This window comes from Trichophyton rubrum, assembly GCF_000151425.1.
Source record: "Trichophyton rubrum CBS 118892 genomic scaffold supercont2.3, whole genome shotgun sequence".
NCBI classification, from domain to species: Eukaryota; Fungi; Ascomycota; class Eurotiomycetes; order Onygenales; family Arthrodermataceae; genus Trichophyton; species Trichophyton rubrum.
In genome coordinates, this window is record NW_003456426.1 from 2,120,652 (window position 1) to 2,144,854 (window position 24,203).

The 24,203-nt window shown below is 50.2% G+C and overlaps 8 protein-coding genes across 8 annotated transcripts; 4 read left to right on the plus strand and 4 right to left on the minus strand.

The window, feature by feature from the left end:
* Positions 1 to 54: 54 nt before the first annotated feature.
* On the minus strand, positions 55 to 2,372 carry TERG_03536 (uncharacterized protein; the record flags this gene model as incomplete). Its single annotated transcript, XM_003236446.1, has 3 exons — positions 55 to 1,118; positions 1,170 to 1,272; positions 1,332 to 2,372. The coding sequence occupies 3 exons, from the start codon at positions 2,370 to 2,372 to the stop codon at positions 55 to 57; spliced, it is 2,208 nt and encodes a 735-aa protein (XP_003236494.1).
* Positions 2,373 to 2,881: 509 nt separating this feature from the next.
* Positions 2,882 to 3,469, plus strand: TERG_03537 (uncharacterized protein; the record flags this gene model as incomplete). The annotated part of the gene is made up of 1 exon (XM_047748109.1): positions 2,882 to 3,469. The coding sequence occupies one exon, from the start codon at positions 2,882 to 2,884 to the stop codon at positions 3,467 to 3,469; it is 588 nt and encodes a 195-aa protein (XP_047604083.1).
* Positions 3,470 to 4,214: 745 nt separating this feature from the next.
* Positions 4,215 to 4,660, minus strand: TERG_12010 (uncharacterized protein; the record flags this gene model as incomplete). Its single annotated transcript, XM_047751034.1, has 2 exons — positions 4,215 to 4,520; positions 4,583 to 4,660. The coding sequence occupies 2 exons, from the start codon at positions 4,658 to 4,660 to the stop codon at positions 4,215 to 4,217; spliced, it is 384 nt and encodes a 127-aa protein (XP_047605970.1).
* An 859-nt stretch (positions 4,661 to 5,519) lies between these two features.
* Positions 5,520 to 7,259, minus strand: TERG_03538 (uncharacterized protein; the record flags this gene model as incomplete). The annotated part of the gene is made up of 1 exon (XM_003236448.1): positions 5,520 to 7,259. The coding sequence occupies one exon, from the start codon at positions 7,257 to 7,259 to the stop codon at positions 5,520 to 5,522; it is 1,740 nt and encodes a 579-aa protein (XP_003236496.1).
* A 1,770-nt stretch (positions 7,260 to 9,029) lies between these two features.
* On the plus strand, positions 9,030 to 12,000 carry TERG_03539 (uncharacterized protein; the record flags this gene model as incomplete). Its single annotated transcript, XM_003236449.2, has 5 exons — positions 9,030 to 9,485; positions 9,534 to 9,573; positions 9,630 to 9,900; positions 9,959 to 10,650; positions 10,701 to 12,000. 5 exons carry the CDS (start codon positions 9,030 to 9,032, stop codon positions 10,889 to 10,891), a joined length of 1,650 nt encoding a protein of 549 aa, XP_003236497.1. The 3' UTR covers positions 10,892 to 12,000.
* Positions 12,001 to 12,158: 158 nt separating this feature from the next.
* Positions 12,159 to 14,137, plus strand: TERG_12011 (uncharacterized protein). Its single transcript, XM_047751035.1, has one exon. The coding sequence runs from the start codon at positions 12,532 to 12,534 to the stop codon at positions 13,009 to 13,011; it is 480 nt and encodes a 159-aa protein (XP_047605971.1). The 5' UTR covers positions 12,159 to 12,531; the 3' UTR covers positions 13,012 to 14,137.
* Positions 14,138 to 14,259: 122 nt separating this feature from the next.
* Positions 14,260 to 16,641, minus strand: TERG_03541 (uncharacterized protein; the record flags this gene model as incomplete). Its single annotated transcript, XM_047748110.1, has 3 exons — positions 14,260 to 15,562; positions 15,625 to 15,904; positions 15,969 to 16,641. 3 exons carry the CDS (start codon positions 16,639 to 16,641, stop codon positions 15,130 to 15,132), a joined length of 1,386 nt encoding a protein of 461 aa, XP_047604084.1. The 3' UTR covers positions 14,260 to 15,129.
* Positions 16,642 to 21,286: 4,645 nt separating this feature from the next.
* On the plus strand, positions 21,287 to 24,054 carry TERG_03544 (CMGC/RCK/MAK protein kinase; the record flags this gene model as incomplete). Its single annotated transcript, XM_003236455.2, has 3 exons — positions 21,287 to 21,622; positions 21,718 to 22,470; positions 22,546 to 24,054. The coding sequence occupies exons 1-3, from the start codon at positions 21,491 to 21,493 to the stop codon at positions 24,052 to 24,054; spliced, it is 2,394 nt and encodes a 797-aa protein (XP_003236503.1). The 5' UTR covers positions 21,287 to 21,490.
* Positions 24,055 to 24,203: the final 149 nt, after the last annotated feature.

Below are 24,203 nucleotides of genomic sequence, written 5' to 3' on the forward strand. Positions count from 1 at the left end.
CATTGCTTCCGCCCATTAACGGCATTGGTTTGACATAAATACATAAAAATCAAATCAACGATATTCCCAAAACTTGTCATAATCAGAGAAACGGGTTCGACTCTCCGTTCTTTTTCTGCCCCTATCTCTATCTGACACGGGGTTGCGATAGAAATCCTCATCACTGCCCCATGAGGTTCGACGACGGCTCTTGTCCCCATCCCAGTCTAGATCTCTGTCTCTGTCTCTATCTCTATCCTTGTCCCGTCCATGATGTCGCTTGGAGTCATCGTGAGTATGGGAATGGCTATGCTGATGTGGATGGGTATGAGTATGAGATTGTGGATGCGTGTTCCCGTGCTGGGAAGAAGAGTACTTGGAGTTGACATCGTCGCGAGGACTCGAAAAGTCATCGTCATCGTCACCAGAATAAACCACCACATGTTTTTTGCCAAAGCTTACTCCTGAGTTAGAATCTGGGTGACGAGAGGTAGGGGCGGTAGGGTGTGGACTAGTATCTTCTCGATACCCTTTGGTCCCTCCTGGCATGCTGTAAGGTTTCCGCTCCCGTTCAATGGGCTGCACTGGTTGTGCTTCTGCATCAACATCAGCGACATCTGCGCTAGCAACGATGACATGGTCATCTTCGTCAATTGCGTCTTCGACCGTTGCTGACTGTGGGAACTGCCTGGGGCGGACGTCCGTACTTGCTGGCCGTGAGGGAATGCCGGTCGATGTATTGTCCACAGTTGACTTGGCTCGGGGTTGGCGCATGGGAGGCCCTCCAAGCATGCCTTGCGTTAATTCGACATGGCAATGCGTAGTTATCCATCTGTCAAGAGTCTCCTTGATATCATAGTCAGGCAACTGTGGGAAAAGTTTCCTTCGTAGCTCTTTTGGGAATCTTTCTGTCCTATCATCCGGGTTAGTGATGGAGACGTTCTGCACAATATTTTGAACTCGCTCAAATTCCCGCTCTGGGTGTGCTTGGATCATCATGGACATCCAGCGCTCGAATCCACGTGGAGTTAGGCCTGGGATATCAGGGCGTTCGTCAAGCTGGTCTTGGACGAGGTGGTGTTCAATGCTCAAAGATCGGAAAAGGCGAGAGATGGATGATGTCCGGTTATCAAAGATATCTATGCATGGTTAGCTTTGGTATGAAGGGAAAGACACAAGTGGAGCCGTACCTTGCCATGGGTATGTGTCTGAAGATACCCTGTGATCACGATAGAATTTCTGCAACTTCTCTGGCGTGATGACCAGGGTATTGCCAGGTGGGTAAGTTTCAATCTGTGACTAGTTAGATATCATGCAAATGAGCTGCATATATCAGAGAAAGGCTATCATACCATATGAAGAGCAATACCTCGCAGGAGCTGTCCTGCTCTGCTGGTAGGCATATCATCCTTATCAAAGAGGGTTCCCCATGGCTTCTCAGAAATAGCCTCGTTTGTGACAGTTGAGTGCCTAGATGATGGGCCCTTGGTATGATTTGTGCCATTCCGGCCACCATTAAACGACCCAATAGATGATCCTCTCGTTCTATCTATACCGGGGGATGTGGATTTCTGCTGGCCGTTATCAGTAAGAGTTTGCGCCTGAGGGCCGTTGTATGCGTTCCCATCAATCCTCGACGAGATAGGAGGGTAAGACGACTGAGCCGGCGCATTAGAAAGATCAGGCTGCCCTGATATAGAAGACTGTGGCGGTCCATATGGGCTTGTGGTGATAGGGGGACTGAGAGAGTTTGGGTTAGGGCTCTGCCTGTTGTAGCTGGACTGTGATAGAGCAGGCGTTGGAGGCTGATAGACCGTCTGTTGATGCGGCTGCTGCTGTGAGGGATGAGAAGGCGGCGGAGGGGCGTTCCCTGGGCCTGGCGCCCGGAGCTGCTGTATCACTGCTGCCGTGACCTGGGCTATCAGATCAGTTGACGGATAGTTTGGGTCAGGTACCCGAGGGGTTGGCGGTTCTGGCTGCGACGATGTGCGTGAAAACGGCTGCTTCAGGGCGTCTCCGACCTGGGGAGGAGGCCCAACGGGCGGAGGATAGTACGTCGCCTGTTCAACAAACTCCACTCCCTGGCTTGGTGCTGCTGATGCCGCAGGGTATGGCACTTGCTGCTGCTGCTGCTGCTGGGGTGGCGGAGGAGGAGGAGGAGGAGGAGGGGGGGGAGGCGGCGGATGGGAAGACGGGTCTTGCTCGACAGGATACTCTCCGTACGATGGCTGCAGATAGCCGGGATACGGTGCATTCGACGGCTTGGTGTTGTTGATGTTGGTGCCGCCGCCGCCGTTGTTGCTGTTGCTGTTGCTGCTGTAGTTGTTGCTGGCGCTGGCGTTGGGATTGAACCCAGGGGGGTCGAACGAGGTGCGGTATCCGTCGTATGCCATCTTCTCGTCCAAAACCAACAACTTTCGCTGTGTTATCCGGTCAGCGCATGTCGAGCATCGATCGGGCAGGGCGACGAGGGACAGGATGGCTCCGAGTGCTGGCGGGAGTCGCTGGTCGCAAGTCGCATCGCAAATTGTTCGTCTTCGCGGGCTTCCTTGACTGCGAGCGAGGCTGTGACGTCGTCAAGTGATCCCTGTCATGTGCGGCTTTGCGTCTGCTACGATATAGCGAGCCATCGATATAGCTGCTATACCGTATCTCAGGGCTGGCTAGGCCGTCTATATTCCCTGACATGAGTGATTCTGACGTTTTAACCTCTACGTTGATGGCTGGCTATCGCAGAAGTGCGTCTGAGATAATTCTCCCATGCTGAGATGCCTGACGATACCCAGCCTGAGGCCTGAAGGATTCCTGCACCATGGACTGATCCTTCAGAGGTATAAGAAGTACTCGTCTACTTCTTATATCTCATGAAGGTATCTTCTTGACTCGCCTTGTTATACCTGTCATGTGTCTGATAAAGCTGCGGGCTTTCCTGCGACGGATACTACATCGCTTCATATCAAATACTCAGAGCGACCCAGAGGATACCACAGATGCATCCGAAGCCCCAAGTTGCCGATTTCCTCTCGATGACGACAGTTCAGATGCATTAACACTGCCAGATGGCCGGAAACTTGGATATGCGCAGTATGGATTGTTGACGGGAAAGCCTATCTTTTATCTACATGGCCTGCCGGGAGCTCGCACTGAAGCTGCATGTTTTGAAGATCTTGCCAGTGAGCTGGGAGCCCGTATAATTGCTATTGATCGGCCTGGTATTGGCTGGAGCTCACCTCATGCAGGTCGGTCACTTCTTGACCACCCAAAGGATCTGGAAGAGCTTGCAAACCATCTCAAACTGGATATATATGGAGTACTGGTTAGGAGTAACTATCCCATCACACTACTTCAAGAACATCAGAAATTGACAAAATTCGACAGGGAATTTCTGGAGGCGGGCCATATGCACTCGCTTGTGCTGCATCACTACCGCCAGAAAAACTTAAAGCAGTCTCTATCATCTGTGGCCTCGGCCCTCCTGACATCGGTATGAAGGGCGCATGCTGGGCTAACTGGCTAGGATTCACTCTCGGATACCGCTACTTTCCCATGGCTACTGGATGGTATCTCAAACGCCAGCTGGCAGCAAACCTAGATCTAAATGACGAGAAACGATACCAGAAACTACGAAAGGAGGTGTTGAAGTCCAAGTCCATGCCTGAAAAGGACCGTGAGATCATGAAGGACGAAAGTACTCTGAGGTTATTCCTACGGACAAGTCGGCAAAGCTTTTCCCAAGGCAGTGACGCAGCAGTAGAGGATGGCAGGCTGATGTGCATGGGCTTTGGCTTTCGAGTGGAAGACATACGTCCAGATTTGCCTGTGCAGCTTTGGTATGGGAAACAGGACGTTGCTGTTCCACTTAACCATGGGGTGCAGATAGCTGCAAGGCTCGGCGGCCGAGCAGCTTTAAGGGTGGTGGATGAGACACATTTGAGCATATGGGCGAATTACGGTGAGGAGGCATTGAGGGAGCTTGTAAGGAGTATTTGAAATGGATGTATTTGTGCAAGACAGTCACGCCTCAGTCAGGCTTGGTAGAGCCAGATATAATGTAAAAAACACTCTCCACACAGTTTCATGGCAATAGACCTTCAATTTTCCCTCAGACACTAACTACAGTTCCGGAAGCAACTCAACTCCAAGTCATAAACACACCATATGGGATAGCTTCCAATGAGCCTGTATTCCATATAAGCATGTCTATAAGTGACCCTAAGAAGACCAAAGGAGACTTATTATGCGGAGCAGTAAACCCGGAAGCTAACACTGTCAGAAGGAATCCTGAAATAGGCCTTCCCGCTGTATACAGCAGTGAAATAGCCGGTGCAATCCTTTCCTCTGAAGAAGTTTCCCTGGGTACAGTCGTCTATTTCGAAGATTGGACCTTTGATCTTGTTGAACCATTTGCCGTGCTCAGGTTTGCCACCTTCTTGGAGGGTATTCGAGTTATAATCGGTGACTCTCCATGCCAGCGTGGGAGAAGACACCGCTGACAGGACGGTACAAGCTGAAATGATGCTAGTGAGCTTCATATTGACTGTCTAGATAAATTATTAGCTGCTTGGAGTTATCCACAGGAGCTGTCAGCCCTAAAACAACTTACTGATTTGTAAATGAAGATGCTAGGGGTAGGTATGAGTGCTTTGAGAAATGATAGTATTGAAACCATCTGGAAATGCATGGAGAAAAAAGCCGATGCATATAATATAGCCGGAGAGGCCGTAAGATTACATGCTTTGATATGTGCCGACATAGATACCGGCAGGTTGACAGGTCTTTCCCGAAAAGCAGTTCAATATAAAATAGGGATACTGCATAAATGAAAAACAGCCACGGGCAGATATGAAATACAGCCGTATAAGCCAGAACGGCCTTTAACTGCATCCATACCAATCGTCTTACTGCGTTTCCTCATTAAGGCGTTAAATTCCTCTCTTTTAACGCCATGTTTAAGCTCTAGGGTGTATGCTTGGGTCTGGAAATATGGGTTGATAGTTCAATATCGGGCCGTGGCGCTGGGGAGTATATCAATGTGCAAGGCGTTGGCGTGTATAAGGACTTTCCAGATAAGCTTCACCGGAAGCGGAGCAACGTGAGATCTAGATAGCCAGGAAGAAATGCCTAAAATATGGATCATGTCACGATCATGAACCAGTTGTCGATCTGTATAGCCCATCAACGTTGATTGGAGACTGGATTTGATTAGAGTGTGTGAAAACCATGGTTCAAGCTGATCACTGGTGAATTTTGAAGACAACCATACGGAAAGGCCCGCCCAGATCTGCGTATCGAGGAGGCCGATAAGGATTTAGCCTTGAGCACCGCACACAGTAAGCATAGGCAAAAGGACCATCTTGTAGCATTCTTCGTGTATATGCGGCATCCCTACAGAGGCTGTCATGGCTATCGACCAAGCACATACCCACCCATTCTAGTGCATAGCTTCCCTCTTGATTTACTTAGTGGCGGAACTAAGTCATTAACGAAAAATCAGGATTTGGAAGACATCGAGGCTTCAGGAAGAAGTTACCCAGCCTTTACTAGAAATTGCGGGGGCTGGACCGTTGAATAATGATATCATAGCAATCCTGCCTTTGAGTCGGGTTTAGAGTAAGTTCAAAGCCCTGACCGCTGACATTGATTATCCTATCTAGGTCCTCGGGAATGTCTCTTGTAAACTTCATCCTCACCACCTGTATTCTAAGCCGTTTAAAAACTGGCATCCTGTGCCTGGACTGAGCCTGGTAAATTTCATGGAAGATATTGCGAGCAATATCGTCATTTAGAGCTTTATTCGTAACTAAGTTTTTTATCTTTGCAAAATTCGGTAAACCGTCTTCGATGGTGGGAGAGGGTGTAGAGTCTTCATGGCAGATACAGTCAAGGTATAGACACAAATCTTTCAAATGAGGAAGACAGCCTATAGACTGGTATATGGCCATGTCTTGTGACTTCAGGACTCGTGGGATTGTAAGGCAGACCGTTCTCAATTCTGAACAGCGTGATGTAAGGTCCCGAATTGTATCTAATGTTAAGGTAAAATCTGTCCCCATGAAGTGAGAATGTACCCGAGGCGAGAGCCAGATTCGTCCCAACGAGTTGTGGCGGTCTATTATGGCCTTGAGCGAGTCATGACCAAAATTCCCTGTAAGTTTAAGCGTGCTCAGGGGAGGCAGGCTTCTTAGAAAGCCACTTGCCGCTTCGTCCATCAAGGAATGTTCGTCCCAATTGTCGCTCTCTAGGCGTAGATAGAGGGTCCTAAGTGAGGTAAAATTATACGTGCTCGCCTTTTTCAAGCTGAACGGGTCCATGACGGTGTCCAGAATAAGCTTCCGTAATGACGAGAAGACAATTCGTTCATTCCATCCCTGAAGTCCACCGAATAAAAATCCACTAAACTTCATGGTGTGGAGTTCGCCACGCACGTCTGCATCAGAGTTTGGGGTATCATTAGGGAATATGTCTCGTTTTGGCCGCCGTTCAACACGCCTGTTGTATGTGATCGGTGACATTGACCTGGCATTAACTTGTACATGTCTGAGGTTTGGAGCCAGTCCTTGGCTCATTCTAGCAACAGCCACGTCATTATAATCAACTAGCCTTTCGGATTCATTCCCTTCGTAATGTAGGATAATGCAGTGCAACGAAGGAGAAGTAGCCAGTGAGTACTCGTGCTTATCCAAGCCTCGCGACCACCCCTTGTAGGAATAAAGGTTCCTGAGTCCAAAGTTATGGAGGTGAAGCTTACAACTGGGTAGGATTTGGTGTAGCACGTCCAGCAAGCACGGTGGGAACTGGTTCACGCAGTCAAAGACAAGGTCTTGAAGGGCTCGGAGTTGAGCCACGAAATGAGCCACTGGAGTCCAGTACTTATCCAGCTCTACAGTGACTTCTGGGAGTTCGAGAAGGTTTGTATACAGGGTATACCTCGCACTTTCAAGCTCGTCGTCGCTATCAATCAGGGAATGCTTTGGCTGCCTTATTCGTTTTGGGGCCCAGGTATTTACATCAGCCGGGAGCTCTCCTTTAATCTCAAGTCGACGGACAGATCGCAAACTTGACGTACTCCGCAGTACACCACTCCAATAATCCAAATCTTTAGTCAGTTTCCCCTGGTTTTCAACAACTATGCGGACTTCTCGAAACCGTACTGCATTTGATGCCAGAGACCATCGCTGGCATACCAAGGCAAAATCATATAGGGAAGCCCTATAGCCAGAAGCAACGAAGTCGCAGATCTGCTGCAAGATCTCCAGCGGAAGATCTTGAATAGTAGCCATGTCTAGAGATAGGAGAATGAAGAGCTAAAGACGACAGGTATGGAATAACAACCGACAAGACGTATCAGTATCGTTGTTGTTGTTGTTGTTGTTGTTGTTATTGCTGTTGCCGCCTTGTACGGAGTTCTAGCAAGCGCGTTGTTGGAGCCTCAAATTTGAAGTTCAGTCCCCACTTATCAAATCACGTGCTTGAATGAGTTAAAACTTAGCTCCACCTGCTTGCTCTCTTCAACTTTGATTCTCATTCATACCCTTTTTACATTTCACTGCATTTTGGGCTCTGGCAAAGGTATAATTAACCAACAGATAACTGTTGCTGAGATAAATGGAGCGTACTGTATTGTTTTTATACTATATGTGGCCTCGCTGATACCTGGCTGGATACCCACACCAGAACTGCTGCCAGTGATACTACGTCCGTAGAGAATGCTGGTCTGGCAGCACGGCTAGAGTGAAGTCCTGGGATATTAGAGCCGCCATTTCCAGGCATGTCGTCATCACCTCCCTGGTTGGGGTTATCTTCCTCCGACAGACGTTTCGCTTTCACGCAGGCCACTTCAAGCTGCAGATTTTTCACATCTGCGTAGGGGCCACCCTGCAGTGACTACCGAAGAACGAACATAGGGAGTAAGTATGCGGTTAAATACGATCTTCCCCTGTGATAACTTGCATAACGTCAAGGATGTCACCCAACAATGTTAGATCCCGAAGTCAGCGCATGAAAAACGAATGTAGGCTGCCTGGAATACAAGGCGTCTTGCTGACCAAGCCGATCCAAGTATGTGACTTACTCGAGATATCCATGTTCTCTCATTTTCTGTTTGATTTGAGCGGTATCACTGGCTACTCATGGATTTCCAAGGATGTTAATATTTTGAAAGACCCTGGAAGGATGTAAAGCAAAGACAGTCTTCTCAACGTCTCAGCAGCAAAGCAACTCAGATGAACATAAGCGAGTGTCTCCCCTCTCGATCGTTAGCAAGCCGACTTCATGGAAGCAATGGACCTTTTCTACCCCGTATTCAATCCAATCGAGCATATATTTACTATGCCAAACCAGAATCCTTTCGATCGAGTTTAGATAGGTGGCTAGCTTCGATCATAGACCGCTGTCACAATGCTGGGTCTTTGCCAATGGTCTCATTTCCAACGATGCTTATTACTAGGGCTAGAATTGGCGTGGGCTGCAATATATAGTACCCAAGACGTGACGAAACCTCATGTATGGGTTATTGCAAGCCTTGGGGAAGGCAGTTAGGCAGCTAGAAACTGCCACTGCCGAGAGTTAACAAGGCTCGTATGAAAGGACGGTTCCAAGTTCAATCTTATAACGAAGACCAACCTTGTAAATATGTATGAAAACGAAGCCTGGGGTCACCATACAGGTTACTCTAAGTGAAAAAGTACTTGGTTGGCGTCTCATCTCTTTAGCTGACCTAAGGGCATATCTTGAAATCCAAGGCATAACCAAATACCGACTGGTCTGTAAGTAGTAAAAGGACTCATTCCCGTGTTTCCCACAATATGCAACAGAAGAGTATTTGGAATGGCACTGTCTATCGTTGCCCTGGAATGAAATGGCTTCTCGAGTGATGTCGGCATCCTTAGTGCATCAGTGGCGGCTGGGGATCAAATTTCTGCGTCAACAAGCCGAAACGGAGAAAATACTGGCTAAATTCGTCTTGCTAGGCATGGGATGCCGGCCATTCAATACCTACGTCTTGGTTAAACATAGCTCACAAACGATAAGATGCTGAAGTCTTCATTAACATGAGGTCTATCATCATATGTGCTCGGTTGCGGAATCACTTTCACTGGCCGACAATCTCTGCACGAAAACACCACATCCAAATCGCAGCGTCGACAGCACGGAAAATCCAGCAGATCCATATAGGAAATACTAAAAGGTTTTATTCAAACCAGGGCTGGAATAAAGATGACACCTTTTTCCGGTTTACACGCTCTCGGTTCCTCCGTGATGAAGCAAAAGAGCTGGCACAACGATACGTCAAATTCGATGTCAATGAGTTAGCAGAGACCGCAGCCCGGATTTCTGGTCCTGGAACTCGAAAGTGCATCAAGATTGAGAAGATGGCGGATGGGCTGTACAGCAAGGCCTTGCTTCTGACCATGGATGACGGTGTCCAGGTTATTGGCAAAGTGCCGAATCCGAATGCTGGCATACCCCATTTTACCACTGCATCTGAAGTGGCAACAATGGACTTCGTGAGTGACATCAACCGTATATATGAAGTGATTCTAACTGCTAGGTAGGTTAGAAACATACTTGGGACACCAGCTCCTAAGGTCCTTGGTTGGAGCTCAGGGACAGACAACCCGGCTGGGGCAGAATATATCATTATGGAAAAGATACGCTGGAGACATTGTGGAACAAGCTTGACATCGAAATGAAGGTGAACATTGTCAAGGAGATAGCAGGCTATCAAAGAGATTGGACCTTGACGTCATTTTCCGAGTATGGTAGTATATACTACAAGGAGGACATTCCCAATGCAACCTGCTTGACCTATACGAACAAAAACGGCAAGCAGGTAACGGATGACCGGTTTACTATTGGGCCATCAACAAGCAGACAAAATTTCGATGACGGAAGAGCAAGTGTCAAGTTTGACAAAGCCTTGTAGGTCATTGCATTTCTGTATTTGGATCATATTAAACTGATTGTTCATAGGGAGTAGTCCATTGGACTATGTAAAAGCAGCAGGCTACAGAGAAATGGAATGTATCACCCAGATGCCAAAGCTACCCAAATCTCCAATAGGCCTCTATGGACCTCAAACATATCGTCCTTCAAAGGAGAAAAAGATCAGAGCGTTGCAGGCATATATGGAGGTTGTCGATCGTCTACTTCCAGACGACAAGTCCATAAAGGGATCTCACCTGTGGCACAACGACTTACATGCAGAGAACATATTCGTTAACCCTGATAACCCCTCTGAGATCTGTGGAATCATCGACTGGCAGACAACAGAACTAGCGCCCCTATATGATCATACAATTGAGCCATACTTCCTTGAATACCAAGGACCACGTATGACCGGGGACCTGCTACAGCAGCCAGATATCAAGGAGATTCAAAAGCTCTTTGAAGACGACAAAGAACTTGCAGCTTCGGAGAAAAAACGAAAAGCTGAGTCTCTGTTTTGGAGAATGGCACTGGTCTCCCTCTGGAGAAATACCCTCCACATGGGAATCGAACCACTCTTCCGAGCACTCGAGTTCCGCGAAACAGTGAGGTTTACTCTTCTGATCTTTGCCCGAAACCTCCATCTTGACGGGGAAGCAGCATATCTTGCTATTTTAGCTGATCAATACCGCAAGGGCTGGGAAGACGTCCCAGGCATACGCAGCAATTCAAGAAGGGGTTCCCGTATGAGTTCACGCCAGATGAATTGGAAGTCATTGATAGCGACTGTGAAGGAGCTGCCAATGGCATTAATATCATGGGAGATGTTAAGGAGGCTGTTGGATCGCATTTCTTTCGAGTCGATGGCACCGTTGACCACGAGGATTATGACGAGGTTAAGGAGCTCATTCAATTGACCAAGGCGGACTTCATGTCGAAGTATCCAGAGAACGAGGAGGAGCGCAAGGAATGGGAAGCTGCCTAGCCGTTTGACGATTGATACGGAGTACTCCGTACGGTCTACTATGAACAGCCGGCGCCTGGCGCTATCCGTGAACCCTTGTACTGTAGAATCTTTCCAGAAAGCAATCTGCTGTAACACTTGGATATCCAAATGATGTTACCACTACCAATGACTGCCCATGTGTAACGAACTGCCCAACATGGTGACATGTTTATTTGTTTACCTCGGGAGCATGACTTCATCGAAGTGCCGCCACCATAAGGAAACATGCGAGGTAATAATAAAGCAATTAAGACAGGGTGTAAGCTCGGCTATAATTGACAGATGGGTGGGCTTGCTAGATTGCTGGTTATGGTAGTGAGTTGGTCGGTTCAGGGGTAATTCGGTAAAAGGCCCGACCCGCCCGCTGAAGTTCCAACGGTACGAAAGAAAAAAAAATAATAAGAAAGCAGTTAAAGCAAGCTTCCGGTGGCAAACTGTGAAACTGTTTAATTTCATTTCATTTCAATCTCTAACTACCAAAGGCCTATGGCTAACTGAGAAGAGCCGAAGGACATTTCGTTGATCAAGGCTGGTGTCATTGCATTCGTTCCTTCGTTACTCATGAGGTCAAACTTCTCGGCGCCGCTCAAATATGAATAATATGTAATATCAAAACTGGGTCAGTGGATAGTGATGATTGATTGACACCCAGGATGTTCAACTGGTGGAGTCTCGTCTCAGATCCAGGCCTCGATACCACACTCGTCATCAGAGTCATCGTCGAAGTCGATGGTTGGTCCGGTGGGCTCTGGCAGACGCTGGGTGGGAGCTTCGTCCTTGGGAACACGGACACCCTGAATATCATGTTCATCAGCGAGGGTTTAAGGAAAGGTAAAAAGCGAAAAACGCTGTACGTCATGGTCTGATGTAGCGAGATAGCTAAGGACAGACTTTTACTTACGGGGACTTTTGCGAAGTTCGAGTGTTTGCGTGGCGCGGCCGCACGTCTCTCCTTGGTGGTGATGTTCCAGACACCACTGGTAGGGGTGGATTTCTCTCCTGTGGACTTCTCTCCTGTAGACTTCTCTGCTGTAGACTTCTCTGCAGGCGTGGCGGTCTTGCGGGCAGTCTTACGAGATTGTCCGGCCCCCTTGTTGTTAGAGGCTGTCAATTCGGCCCCCTTTTTGGCACCATCTTGAGCGGTGCTGTTGCCATTGCCATCGCGCTGCTGCTCAACCCAGACTCCGCCAAAGGACACATCGTCCTCTGAGTCGGCGACGCCAGGCCGGCGCTTGACTTTGGCAACCTGCTGGCGTTCTGCGGGCATGCGAGGGCGGGTATTTTCGTTGACGGAGAGATTCTGGAAGTGAGTGATTTCCTTCACATCGCTCTGGTTTGATTGTCAGAGTTGTGAGGCTTCAAAAGGGGCGGCGGGAAACGAGCGTACCTCCGGTGCAGTGGCAGGGTCATAACCACCCTCCCCTTCCTCCATCTCCTTGAGGACTTCGGCGATTGGCTCAGCATCAAGATGGCTTTGAACGCAGTTGGTGCATCTCTGGATATGCTATATAAGCAACCTGCAACAAAGTGATACCAGACGAGGGGGAAGACATACCGCAGTGTCAGGGGGAGAGCGCTGGTTCTTGCTGAAGTACTCCAGGGACTTGGTCTTGTCGCAGATGCAGCAAGTGAGCTCTACGGTCTGGTGGCTGATACACGTACGGCATCCAGCAAAGCCAGGACGAGTGAGGCCGCTGACGCTAGGGTTGCTGGCCATCGCCTTTCGCAGCTCATCGAGCTGGCGTTTGGAGTACTTGCTGGCGGAGCAAATCTTGCCGCAGATCTTGCACAGAATCCTATGCTGGATGTCAGAATTTGATACCCTCTCGACCTTTGCTTGCTGGGGAGGCCTTACTTGTCTGGCAGGGAGACTCGCTCAAGCCTTTCGTCATGGTCTTGTTAGATGCCTGCGTCTTCTCACTGACTCGATCGACATGCCTGACTTACTTGCGCTTGTGCTCATCGTAGTTGAAGGTGTTCTTTTTGAAATGAAAGGCGTGTTTGCCCATGATGACGGAGTATCAGATTTACGCTCTTCGAGGCCTGGCAATCTTCGGACTTTGCTGATGAGCAGGGAGAAGAAAGAGAAGAGAAGCTGAAGCTGAAGAGAAAGAAATAAATAGAAGAAAGAGAGTGACAGTGAAGACTTTAGCCCTGCTTAGTCGCCAAAGGCCTCGGCGGTGCGATGTCCTCTATCGAAGCTGGACAGGAGGACATCTTCTTCATGGTGAAGCAGACTTTCAGGATATCAGTTTGATCAGAGAGACAAGCAATAACACAGGGTAAGACTGAGTGTCCTGGTGTCAGTTAGGATCTCTTTGACCCTCTAAGCTGTTTGTATCTTCTACGGTTTCTTGCAGGCACCAGCAGCCTACTAAAGGGGTATTATCTTATATTGATTCTTAACAAATTGGTAGCCTCAATCTATAAGAGAAGAGAGTAGATTAGGGTATAGAATTATATAGATACAATTGCTAGTAATCTTAACTTCTTTACTGGTAGATATTAACTGCTGTAGCATTTTAGCCACAGCAGAACCAACAATTAAAGTGAGGCAAAATAGGACAATGGCTGAGATGGTAATAATCGAAATTTTGACCAGGAGACAAAAGAGGATAAAGAAAGAAAAGGCACATCGGTATCCTACTGGATAGCGGGGGAAAGTATGCTGATTGGAGATGGTTTGTTTTTGCATTGCATATGCATGCATATATGCAAGTGTATATTAAACGGCGGAAGTCATGGAAGGAGATAGCCTGTATGCAGCATATTCAGGATAAAAACCTGCTAAACAGCCTGTCAAATATCCTGGAAAATAGCCTGGCCTGCAGATACCTCACCACTCAGCATCCCCGAATATAGCAAACCGCCCTACACGCGACCAAGAAGCAAGATGCACCTGGAGACAGGGCTGCCTATCGCGCTACCTTCGAGTTTTAGGCAGCGATGACACCTCAGTCAGTTTCCACTGCATCCGCACCGTTCAAGCATTGGTTGAAACCCATTTTACTCCGACCAGTGGACGCGTATGAGAGATTGTCGTATGAGATGTCAATGATAATGAGAAATTGGCCTCAAAGCAGTAAGTCCATGCGGATACCATCCATGGATGATGGAGTGCGGTACTCCGTATGGAGTGCAAAAAAACACCGTTCGTCCAACCAGGCTTTCTGATGGCCGAGGAGAAACTTCACTTCTGCAGCTCTGCGAGCCAGAATATATCGGCCGGCCGGTTTCTCTTCAGTTCTCCTCCTGTCATCTCTGCTGTCTTCGAGAAAGGAGAAAGGGGGCAGATCACATCCTGGCGGCTTGCATCCGCGAAAAAGCAAAGCGAGCTTTTCCGTACATCCGTTCTCATCAAGCATCAGACAAAGACACTCGCTGGGGGTGGAAACTGGTATCTTGCATGTACGGGGCCTTCCGTCCGTATCTTCACAGTAGCGTGTAATTATCAAAGTGTCTGTGTGAGGGCTGAGATGGCTGATGGCTGATGGGGTGAGTTATGGTTTCCTCCAGCATAGACATACCAGCCCATATCGACATGACTAGCCTGGCAGCCCAAGGAGACAGCAGCAGCAACAGAAGCAGTAGGAGAACAAGGACGGTAGATCAACAAACGGATCAACCACGCACGCTCCACAGCATGAAAGCCACCGCAGGAGTCAGCCATTCGGATGCTCTGTCAGAGAGACACGGACGCTAGACACGGACACGCCCAGCAGTCAAGTGGAAGAGCGAGCGAGGAGGGCAAGATGGGATGAGAGGGAAAAATTGGACGAGCAAAGGACGAGGTCCACATGACTCGCTCGCTCGCTAGTTGTCCTGCATCGCTATCGGCTCGTTCTAGTGAAAGTATGGCCCTTTAGTTGCTGCACTAGACACGATATGGAGGACATATCATGAGCGCTGCTCAGCTCAGCTCACCCGGTGCCATAGTGGCGGTAATACAGAGTTTCATGGTGAAATATGTGACGAGTTACAGCGTTCCGTATTTTTTCCCACTGCACTGCAACTGCAGCCTTTGTTTTCAGCAGATTAATCCATTTTAGGTGCAGCAAACTAGTTGGGTGAAAGGAGAATAGCACTGGCACTTGGTGTTTGCAGCTTGCTTCACGTTGGGTCACGGCCTTTGTGTGTACGGGGTAGCTGGAGGACAGACACACCACACTTCCATCGCAGCCCATGCAGATGAGGGGGCGTGGTTTTAGACAACAGCTTCAATACATTTCTTCTGCTGTCTTCGTACCCGTGATCCCATCTGGTCCAACAAACTGTTGCCATAGTTGCCGGATCTTCCAGGACGGGGACCAGTCTACTGGGCTAAGAAGCCAGACCCTCCACCGCCGGTACGATTGGGCGTTTACCTTGTCCGCTTCCCTTCCCTCTCTGTAGCGCATAACAGCCGATTCCTCACCTGAATCTAGACATTCAACGCAGATGTCGTAGTCACAGGCGCCCGTGTCCAACCGAGGATCCCGAACATGGCCTCTTTTGATTTTCACAGTCAAGACTCGGAGAGCAGGCATTTGCAGGACAGCTTTTGACATGGAAGAGACAAGAAGATCGAATGCCGCAGGTTCTACTGGCGGTGGGTCCCAGCCCATGGCATACCTGTAGGCTTCGTCCTTCTCGAGAAAATCAAAGCCACCGCTGGATCTCTATTAGCACTGGCGCTTCAAACAATTGGTATTTAACATGGTGAGGTAACCTACGTTGCAGACTTTGTGTCAGGGAACCTTGAACTTGCTCTGATATGAAGACTCTGCAACTTGGGCCAGAACGGCTTGTCAGTGGAACTCGGCGTGCCTGCGGGCCAGAATAGTGCTGGTGACAGGAACCAGTTTCCAAAAAGCCAGAGATTAACCAAAGGAGCAGACTGGGACAGCTTATGGAGGGCCGGATTTATACCAGCCAAGGGAGATAATGACGAGTTACTAATCTTTAGTTCCTGCAGGTTAGTATAATTTGACGTTTCTAGATGACGAGAAACGGCTAAATAGCTTGTTAGTTATTCCCTTTGTAGCTGGTATACGAGTAGTAGCCAAGTATACTATACCGTGTAAATGAGGTACCCTCAAATGTGCTGCCGTGAAAGACTGAGGCCCCCGGGGTTCAAGGGGCATACAAAGAGCCCCTAGGCAGGGCAACGCCGCCAATATCGTTGCTGCAGCAGTGGGATGTAGCGATCGACCACGGAAAGTAATCTTCAACGACTCGATATATCTCACGGTGGGCAGAGTCTTTCGGTGGCCGTCAAGCGGCACAATCCGTAGGAAGCGCTCAATGGTAATAGGATATATCCCACTAGATGCGATTTGCAGCTTCAGTTTCAAATTCAGAGGCGGCTGAGCATCTTCATCTCCTCCAGCCAACGCTTCGAACAAGGTATATATCGCACGGGTAAACCTCGTGCTCTCTGGGTGCGATTCCTCGCCTCCGCTACTGTCGTAAAAGTCAACATATTGCCTCCCGTCTGTCGGTTCAGAGCAGACGTCTATTAAACAATAGATCTTTCGGAGCGCCTCACGTCGGGAAGGGACGCGGGCTAGCATCTTTGCAAAGCAATCTATCTCACGACTGGGTAGAAAGAAAAAGCGCCAGTTTTTCGCTTCCGCAATGGCCTGCCATCTTCGAGCGACGCAGGCAAAATTGGTCCGGCTGCGGTCGCCCCGGCCGCCAATGGCCTGGTAGATGATATGCATAAGCAATTCGTCAGGGAGACGGTCCATTGCGAAGACTGAGGACTCTGTATTTCCCTTATTCTGGCCGTTTTCACAGAGAGATAGAGATGAAGTTGAAGATGAAGTTGAGAATTACCCTTTTTGGGCAGAGCTGACGCTTCATGAGGCGGATCCTTGCTAGCCGAAACAACGACAACGCATCAACATCAACGTCAGTCCACATCATCACCATCGACAACAAGGCGCTCCTAGATGCAGCTGAGAGGTGAGAGACGGTCTCCTGGACGGGCTGTTGCATGCCATGGCAACAGCTGAAGAGCTGCTCAAAGCCCATGATACGGACCGCTGCTGTGGTTCCTGAGTGCCACAACTAGTTACAGAGTACGGAGTAGAGGGCCTGGTATTTTTCGATCCTGTCTGCCTTTTCCCTGTATATTCCCAGCTGCTGGGCTAGCCTGCGCACAGAGTTACGAAGCACAGAGCACAAAGGACTCTATTCGGGACGGTGCAGTGAAGCCAATGGCTCGTGTTTACCTGGTGGCATTGAAGATACCCCCCCTCTGTTTCCAGAGGAACAATCAATGCCAGCGCCCAGAAGCAAGTCGAGACGAGACGAAGGGAGCGCATCTCACTCACATATGCGGTACTACGCTCGTGCCAATCGCCTCAGGGACAGAGAATTCCGTCCGTAACTAGTTACTCAGCCGTGTATGCGAGTATGTCGACTCTCACAGACGAGAGACGATGAACAGGCTTTGGATGAAGGCTGTAGAAGGCTGACCTGTTTTGACCAGCTAGTTACAGACGAAGCCAAAAAAATAAAAAGGGAAGCGCCACCCGCGAACTTGGAACGCATGATACAAGCGCATCATCTCTATGGCATTGCATTACACCAGACCATGCAGCTGCAGGCCCCGTTCTCCACGACGTGGTCCAGGACCAGGTCGTGGCCGGTATCTAGACTTGTTATCAGCCTGCGTCAACGTTATCTCACATTTTGATCTCAGAGGGTCTATCTGTCTGTCCTGGCACATCCGCCACCCTTCGTGATATTCTGCTGCAGGAGTAAGCGGGTCGATTGATGGCAACACCGCATTGCTTGCATGATCCTGGGGGTGAAAGATGTGAAACTGGACTAATACCGCTGATTGACGGTGAAAATGATATATTTCAGAATGGAGGTCTCTGGAAGAGGGGAGAAGGAGGACGAGGAGGAGGGGGATGGGGAAGAAGGCTCGTGGCTGGGTCGAAGGGGGAGGCAGCTGGAACCGTCAATGGTGATTTGCAAGAGTCTATTGAAGATTAAAAGTTTTGTCTTCTGACGCTATGGGTTTGTACTCCCTCATGGCGGTTCAGGTAAGTCTGGGTGATCTAGAGTGACTAGGCGCGGGCTTCGACCCTCGACTACCCCGTATGAAGTACTTCCATTCCCCATGCAGTGCTCTCTGCTCAGCTTCGTCGGCTAAAGTGCTGCCATAAAGAGGTCACCAAGCCAGATTTCTGCGGAGTACTTTTATTACGACAAGCAGAGGGAGGAAAAAAAAAAAAAAAAAAATAAGAGACATCCACATCTTTTTACTCCAACCTGTCTGATGAAAGGTACGAGTCCGACTATCGACGGCACGACCCCAGATAATGGAAAAAGAAACCAGAGAGGAGAAGAAAAGCAGTCAGGGAAGAGGCGTCGGGTGGCCATGAGACTATCGCCAACCACCCGTCCGATCGATCTACCGTCAACCGCCTCGAAGAGCGAGGGCAAGATTGAGATGGGATTGTCCCTGTAGACAACTGCTCACCGATATCTGAGCACGCTACTCCATACTGTGTCCGGCCAAAAGCTTCTTGACTTTCGCGAGCTTGAGTTCCGCTAAGAGTCAAGCTAAGTTGCCGACCGACTACGGATACTCCGTTGAGAGACAAGAAAGCAAGGGCTTGAGAGCGGTGTACCCGAGCCAACGCCAACAACGACCGGACATGGTGGTTCTTGGAAGAAGGGCGGGAGGGGAGGGAGGTCTTGGGTAATTCCCCCCCCCCCTCGCGTGCTGTTTGTTTATTTTTCTGGTGTAAACAGACCGCCAAACACACCGACCTTGCACCAGCCCTGTGGATGCGGTTGTGGATGCTGACTTGGGACATGACTTAGGGCAACGCTACGTGTACGGAGGTTGGAGACGAACAATCGGATTCACTCCACCGGTTCCTCCTGCCCATTCGTCCATAGCCTTGAGAGAACCCTCAGCCGTCCTCTCAGTATCCATCCCATCCCGGCTGCTCCAGTTGTATTGCGTTGCGTTGCTGTTCCATCTATCCAACCCCAGCTGTTACGTCGATAATCCGGACTTTGCTCGTCCGATATAATTATGGACTGAGTAAGCAGCATGTTTCGTGTGTGCAAAAAAAAAAAAAAAAGAAGAAGAAGAAGAAGATAAGAATGAAACCCGCAAAATTACCATTCCACAAAAGAAAGTTCGGGCCCGGGTCTCCTTGCTTCTTTTTGTTTTCCCTCTCTCTCTGGCTGCTTTCGTTCTTTGGCTGTTGCTGCTGTCTTTCGTGTCATCAAAGGCTGGTTCTGGGGCTAGGATGTGACTGGGGCCGCAGCGCTGGGTTCCCCTTTGGCTGTGCTGGTGCCAGGCGGTGGCTTATGAGGGCGAATCTGACGGGCTAGGAATAGCAACAGGGAAAGCAAGCTCGAGGGGCCATCCCTCTCATTTCACATACGGACTTTACGGAGTGCTTCTCTGTTGTACGGACATAACTCTTCTCGTGTTTATGTCAACCAGAAGACAGAAGAAGCAGTCACAGGGGGCACAGCAGGCAACAAAGAGGTATCGTGTGGTGTCTCAAGTCGTTTCAACGGTATATTCGAAATTAGCCAACCAGATATGCAGTCTCTTCGAGTTGTCAGGCCCACGGCAGCGGATGGACGAACGAGAAGAGAGGAAATTGTTAAAAACGGACAGGGAATAAGAATGATGAAAAAAAAAAGGAGTGCAAAATAAGATAGAGATAAAATGGGCGGGAGGAAGGGAGGAAGCGAAGCCCTTCCCTCCCGGATCTCCACCGTCCCATTCCTCTGCTCAGTTTCGATACAGCTAGCAAGGCCAGGCCACGCCGTTACGAGACCGACAAGGCCATGGTTTCCTGTTCGTTCTGGTAACTAAGTTGAGTATTAAGCTTGCACTACACTGCTTGACTTCCGCCTATTCTGATTCTGTTCTGTGTTCTGTCATTTTCTTTTCTTTACCCTCCCATTATTTCTCCCCTGTGTCTGCCTCCTGTCTCGAGTGGCTTTCTCCCTCTGATCTCCTCGATTGGCTGCTCAATAGGGTTTCTCCTTGCAAACATGCTGAAGGGAGAGGAAGTATGATTAATAACTGCGTATTTGTTATAGATCCATTTTCACGCCTTGTTCTCCACTTGGGGCCGCCCTTGGAATGGGACAGTTTCTTTGCCCTCTTTCTTTTTCTCTCATTTCTTTTCGAGAGGGAGAAGGGGCAGAGAGATGGTCCAGATTGATGGCTGCTGAAGGAAGACGCAGAGGGAAAAGGTGAAAAGGAAAAAGCAACCAACACCGCTGAATAAGATTATTTTAGCCACCACCGACACACATAGACGGAGGGCACCTGAAGCAGCCAGCTAGAGGGACGAGCAACGAGGACTGAGATCTGTCACACGGCCATGATGTGATGTGATATGAAAGGGCCCGGGAAGTTATTTCCTTTTACTCTCGCTCGCTGCATCCGCCCCTCCCCCCCCTTCGACGGGAAGGCTTCCCCTCCCTCGAGTATCTGAGGAGTCTGGCGGTCTTTATCCAGGACGGATGGGTTCCTCCGGTGATCGTGTGTGGTTTGTGGTGCCGTGCTGCTGCAGATGTGCCTGACTTCCCCCGTCTTTCAGGCTGCATTCGGGGGAAGTATAAGCATCGAGCTGCCTCGACAGACCCATGCCCGGGGTGTGTCTGCTTATAAGGGCGACGAGAGGGACTCCGACTCGCTGCTGGACGGCCGCCCTTCCTCCCTGGTCCTGCGCGCAGTCGTGGAGGCCGCTGAGAGGCTTCGATCCGACGGTCAGGATGGGCATGTCCAACGGCCCAAGCCTCATCGTAGCCACTGGTAATTAGCTTCTCTTAGCTGTCGAAGTAAATATACGGCCACGATCGCCTGCTGTTTGTCAATTGTAGAGCATGGAGCATAGAGCATTCTTCAACACTGCAATAACACTTGAATAACACTTGAATAACACAACAACGACATCTCAACGTCGACATCTCCAACCTCAACTTCAACCTCACCACCTGGAGAGCATCATCGACAGCCCGAAAAAGCGACGAGATCGTCTTTGCTTTTTCCTGCTAGCGTGGGCAAAAGTGCATGTATCTGTATTACGGATACGCGCTTTCAGGGGCTGCATCGTCTCTGCTGCTGCTCTTCCGCTCCCGCCGCGCTGGCTGGCCTGCTTCACCCCCTTCGCAGCGTTCGTTCTCTTCTTCTTCTCTTCTTCTTCTTCTTCTGCTCGTCTTCCTTTTTGCTTCGTCCAGTCCGCTTTCTCTTCCTCTTCTTCTCCCTCGTCGCTCGCTCGTCCCTCTTCTTCCCTCCTCCCTCTCCTCGCCGCGACATGTCCCTCTCCCCCGAACTGCCTCTCCTCCAGCAGCATAATATCAACAACAACAACTACTACTACTTCAGCTACTACACCACTGCTACTCCTCCCAGCTCACGCAGATAATACAGACATGCCCTGCTAGAATCCTCCATTGGCCGTCGACTCTCCGCTGACCGTCTGCGTGTCGGCTCGTCTGAGCTTCCCTCCCTTCGAAAGCAGTTCTGCTGGCAGACTCCGCGAATAGCTAATACAGATACACACCACCACCCACAACTATTAAAGAAAACTACAACAGATGATGATAGAGATGGCCTCGCTGGAGGATCGGTTCCAGGTCCTCAAGGAGGTCGGCGACGGCAGCTTCGGCAGCGTCGCCCTCGCCAGAGTGCGCACTGCAGGCTCAAATGTCGCCCGTCGAGGGACCATGGTACGCCTCCGTTCCTGACCCAGAGATCAGATCCGGGCCCCCCTAGCTTTGACAGCTTGACAGGGCGAGTTTTTGCTAACAGGAGCCCGCTGTAGGTCGCCATCAAGACGATGAAGAAGACGTACAACTCCTTCGCCGAGTGTCTGGATCTCCGCGAGGTCGTCTTCCTGCGCTCGCTGCCGCAGCACCCGCACCTGGTGCCCGCCTACGACATCTTCCTCGACCAGGGCACCAAGAAGCTGCACATCTGCATGGAGTACATGGACGGCAACCTCTACCAGCTCATGAAGGCGCGAGAACACAAGCCCCTCGAGCCCAAGGCCGTCAAGTCCATCCTCTTCCAGATCCTGTCCGGCCTCGACCACATACACGCCCACCAGTTCTTCCACCGCGACATCAAGCCCGAGAACATACTTGTCTCCAGCAACACTTCGCTCGAGTCCTCCTCGTCTACCTTCAGCCGCTACTCTCACCTCGTCACGCCGCCCTCTACGCCCTCAAACTACACCGTCAAGATTGCTGACTTCGGCCTCGCCCGCGAGACACACTCAAAACGACCATACACAAATTACGTTTCAACGCGGTGGTACCGCGCTCCAGAGGTGCTGCTCAGAGCTGGTGCATACTCCGCTCCAGTTGATATGTGGGCTGTTGGCGCCATGGCAGTCGAAATAGCTACCCTGAAGCCCCTTTTCCCCGGCAAGAACGAGATCGACCAGGTATGGCGCGTGTGCGAGATCATGGGCTCGCCCGGCAACTGGTACAGCAAGAACGGTACTAGAGTCGGCGGTGGTGAATGGCGAGACGGAATCAAACTCGCTCAACGGCTCGGTTTCTCGTTTCCAAAGGTGAGTTGCCGCCCTTACCTATTCTACCCTTCTATTGACTTTTTTTCCTCTGTGTATGATATACTGACCTTGCAGATGGCTCCCCATGCACTGGAAACAATTCTCCCAACCACCCACTGGCCGCTCGCTCTTAGCCAGTTTGTGACATGGTGTCTTATGTGGGACCCCAAGGCTCGTCCTACCTCGACTCAGGCCCTCAATCATGAATACTTCACAGACGCCGTCGATCCGCTGCGGCCCAAGTCGTCCACTGCTCGTCTACTCGGCCGCCGCCAGAGCGATAAGAATTTCAAAGTCAAGGATGTCGATACGCCCACACCAACTCTAGTCTCGAAGCCATCATGGTTCAGACGGTCCATTATCGGAGCTACTGGACGAGAGAGCCCGGCTCTGGCTAACATGGCTGAGAACACTTCGGAACCATCGTCTACAAATGAACGGCAGGCTACCGTGGTAAAGGTCAGTCCCGAAGTGGCCGTACAAGTACAGGTCAAAACAAAATCGAAGCGTGCTACTTGGGCAAACGGTGCTCCCATGCCCATTCTTCCATCTATACGGCCTGTATCACCCCTCTCCAATGCCGTCACAGCCCAGGGCAACTCCCATGCGAACAACACAAACGCCAATTCTCCAGACAGAAAGGCAGCGAACCAGAATGGCTCACAGCAGACCAACCCGGCTGCGTCCAAGAAGGTGGCTCGCCAGCTGTCCGTCAACAGCAATGGGAACCACTATTCAGATGCCCACCGAGCAGAGGCAGAACGTGCTCTCAACGGATCTACGGCGACCACACCCACCCAGAAGGAAAGTTTCTTCTCTCATCTACGGAAACGGGCTCGTCGGTTATCTGGAAGAAATCAGACTACTATTCCAGCAGATGACGTGGAGGCTAATGCTGCTAGTGCTGCCTGGTCTGGGCCTACATCTAACCGGTCGAGCATGGCCATTGACCCCATCACCACCAGCCCGATAGCAAAACAGTCATCTATGGCCAAGGGGAAAAATGGATTTGCGGATCTCGATAAGGCATTGCAGGATGTCAAATATTCTCTGGATAAGGCCTCTAGTCCCCAGACGACTAGCGCCGCCGCCATAAGCCAGATCCCTTCTCCTGCTCAAAGTGTGTCAAACACGGCTCAGAATCCCGCAACCGGACCCATATCCAGTCGCACTCGACGTGCTCTGCAGCTGTCCTCTCGCCCCGTTCAACGGTACGAAACGCCGGAGGAGGAAGATGAACTCCTCCAGGAGGTGCTCTACTCTACCTCCAACGCTGCCAGACATCTGCTAGCCGATCAGCCCGAGCCGCCTAGCGACGAACACGTCTACCACCAACAGCAGCGACAGCACCATCTGCAGCAACAACAACAACGGCAGCAGCAGCAGCAAGCGTCAAACGCATACCCATTCATCGACACCGACCTCGACTCGCAAATGCATCATACCCCATCAATACGGACAGTGGATGACAGCTGTCGAGCAGGTCACAACCCGTATCCTACCCCTTCTCCGACTGCCAGACGCGACGGGCTGGGCATGAACATGGGTATGAACATGGGCATGGGGTATTGGGCCTCGCGCTGACTCCTGACGAAACGCCGTCGAAACCAATGGCCCAAGGGATTTGTCACCACAAACCTAGGGAACCGACAAGGTCCCACGCCTCCGTACGATGACATCAATGCCTAGCGCGTCGCGTAGTGCTTTGATAAGACGTGTTCAATCATCGCCAT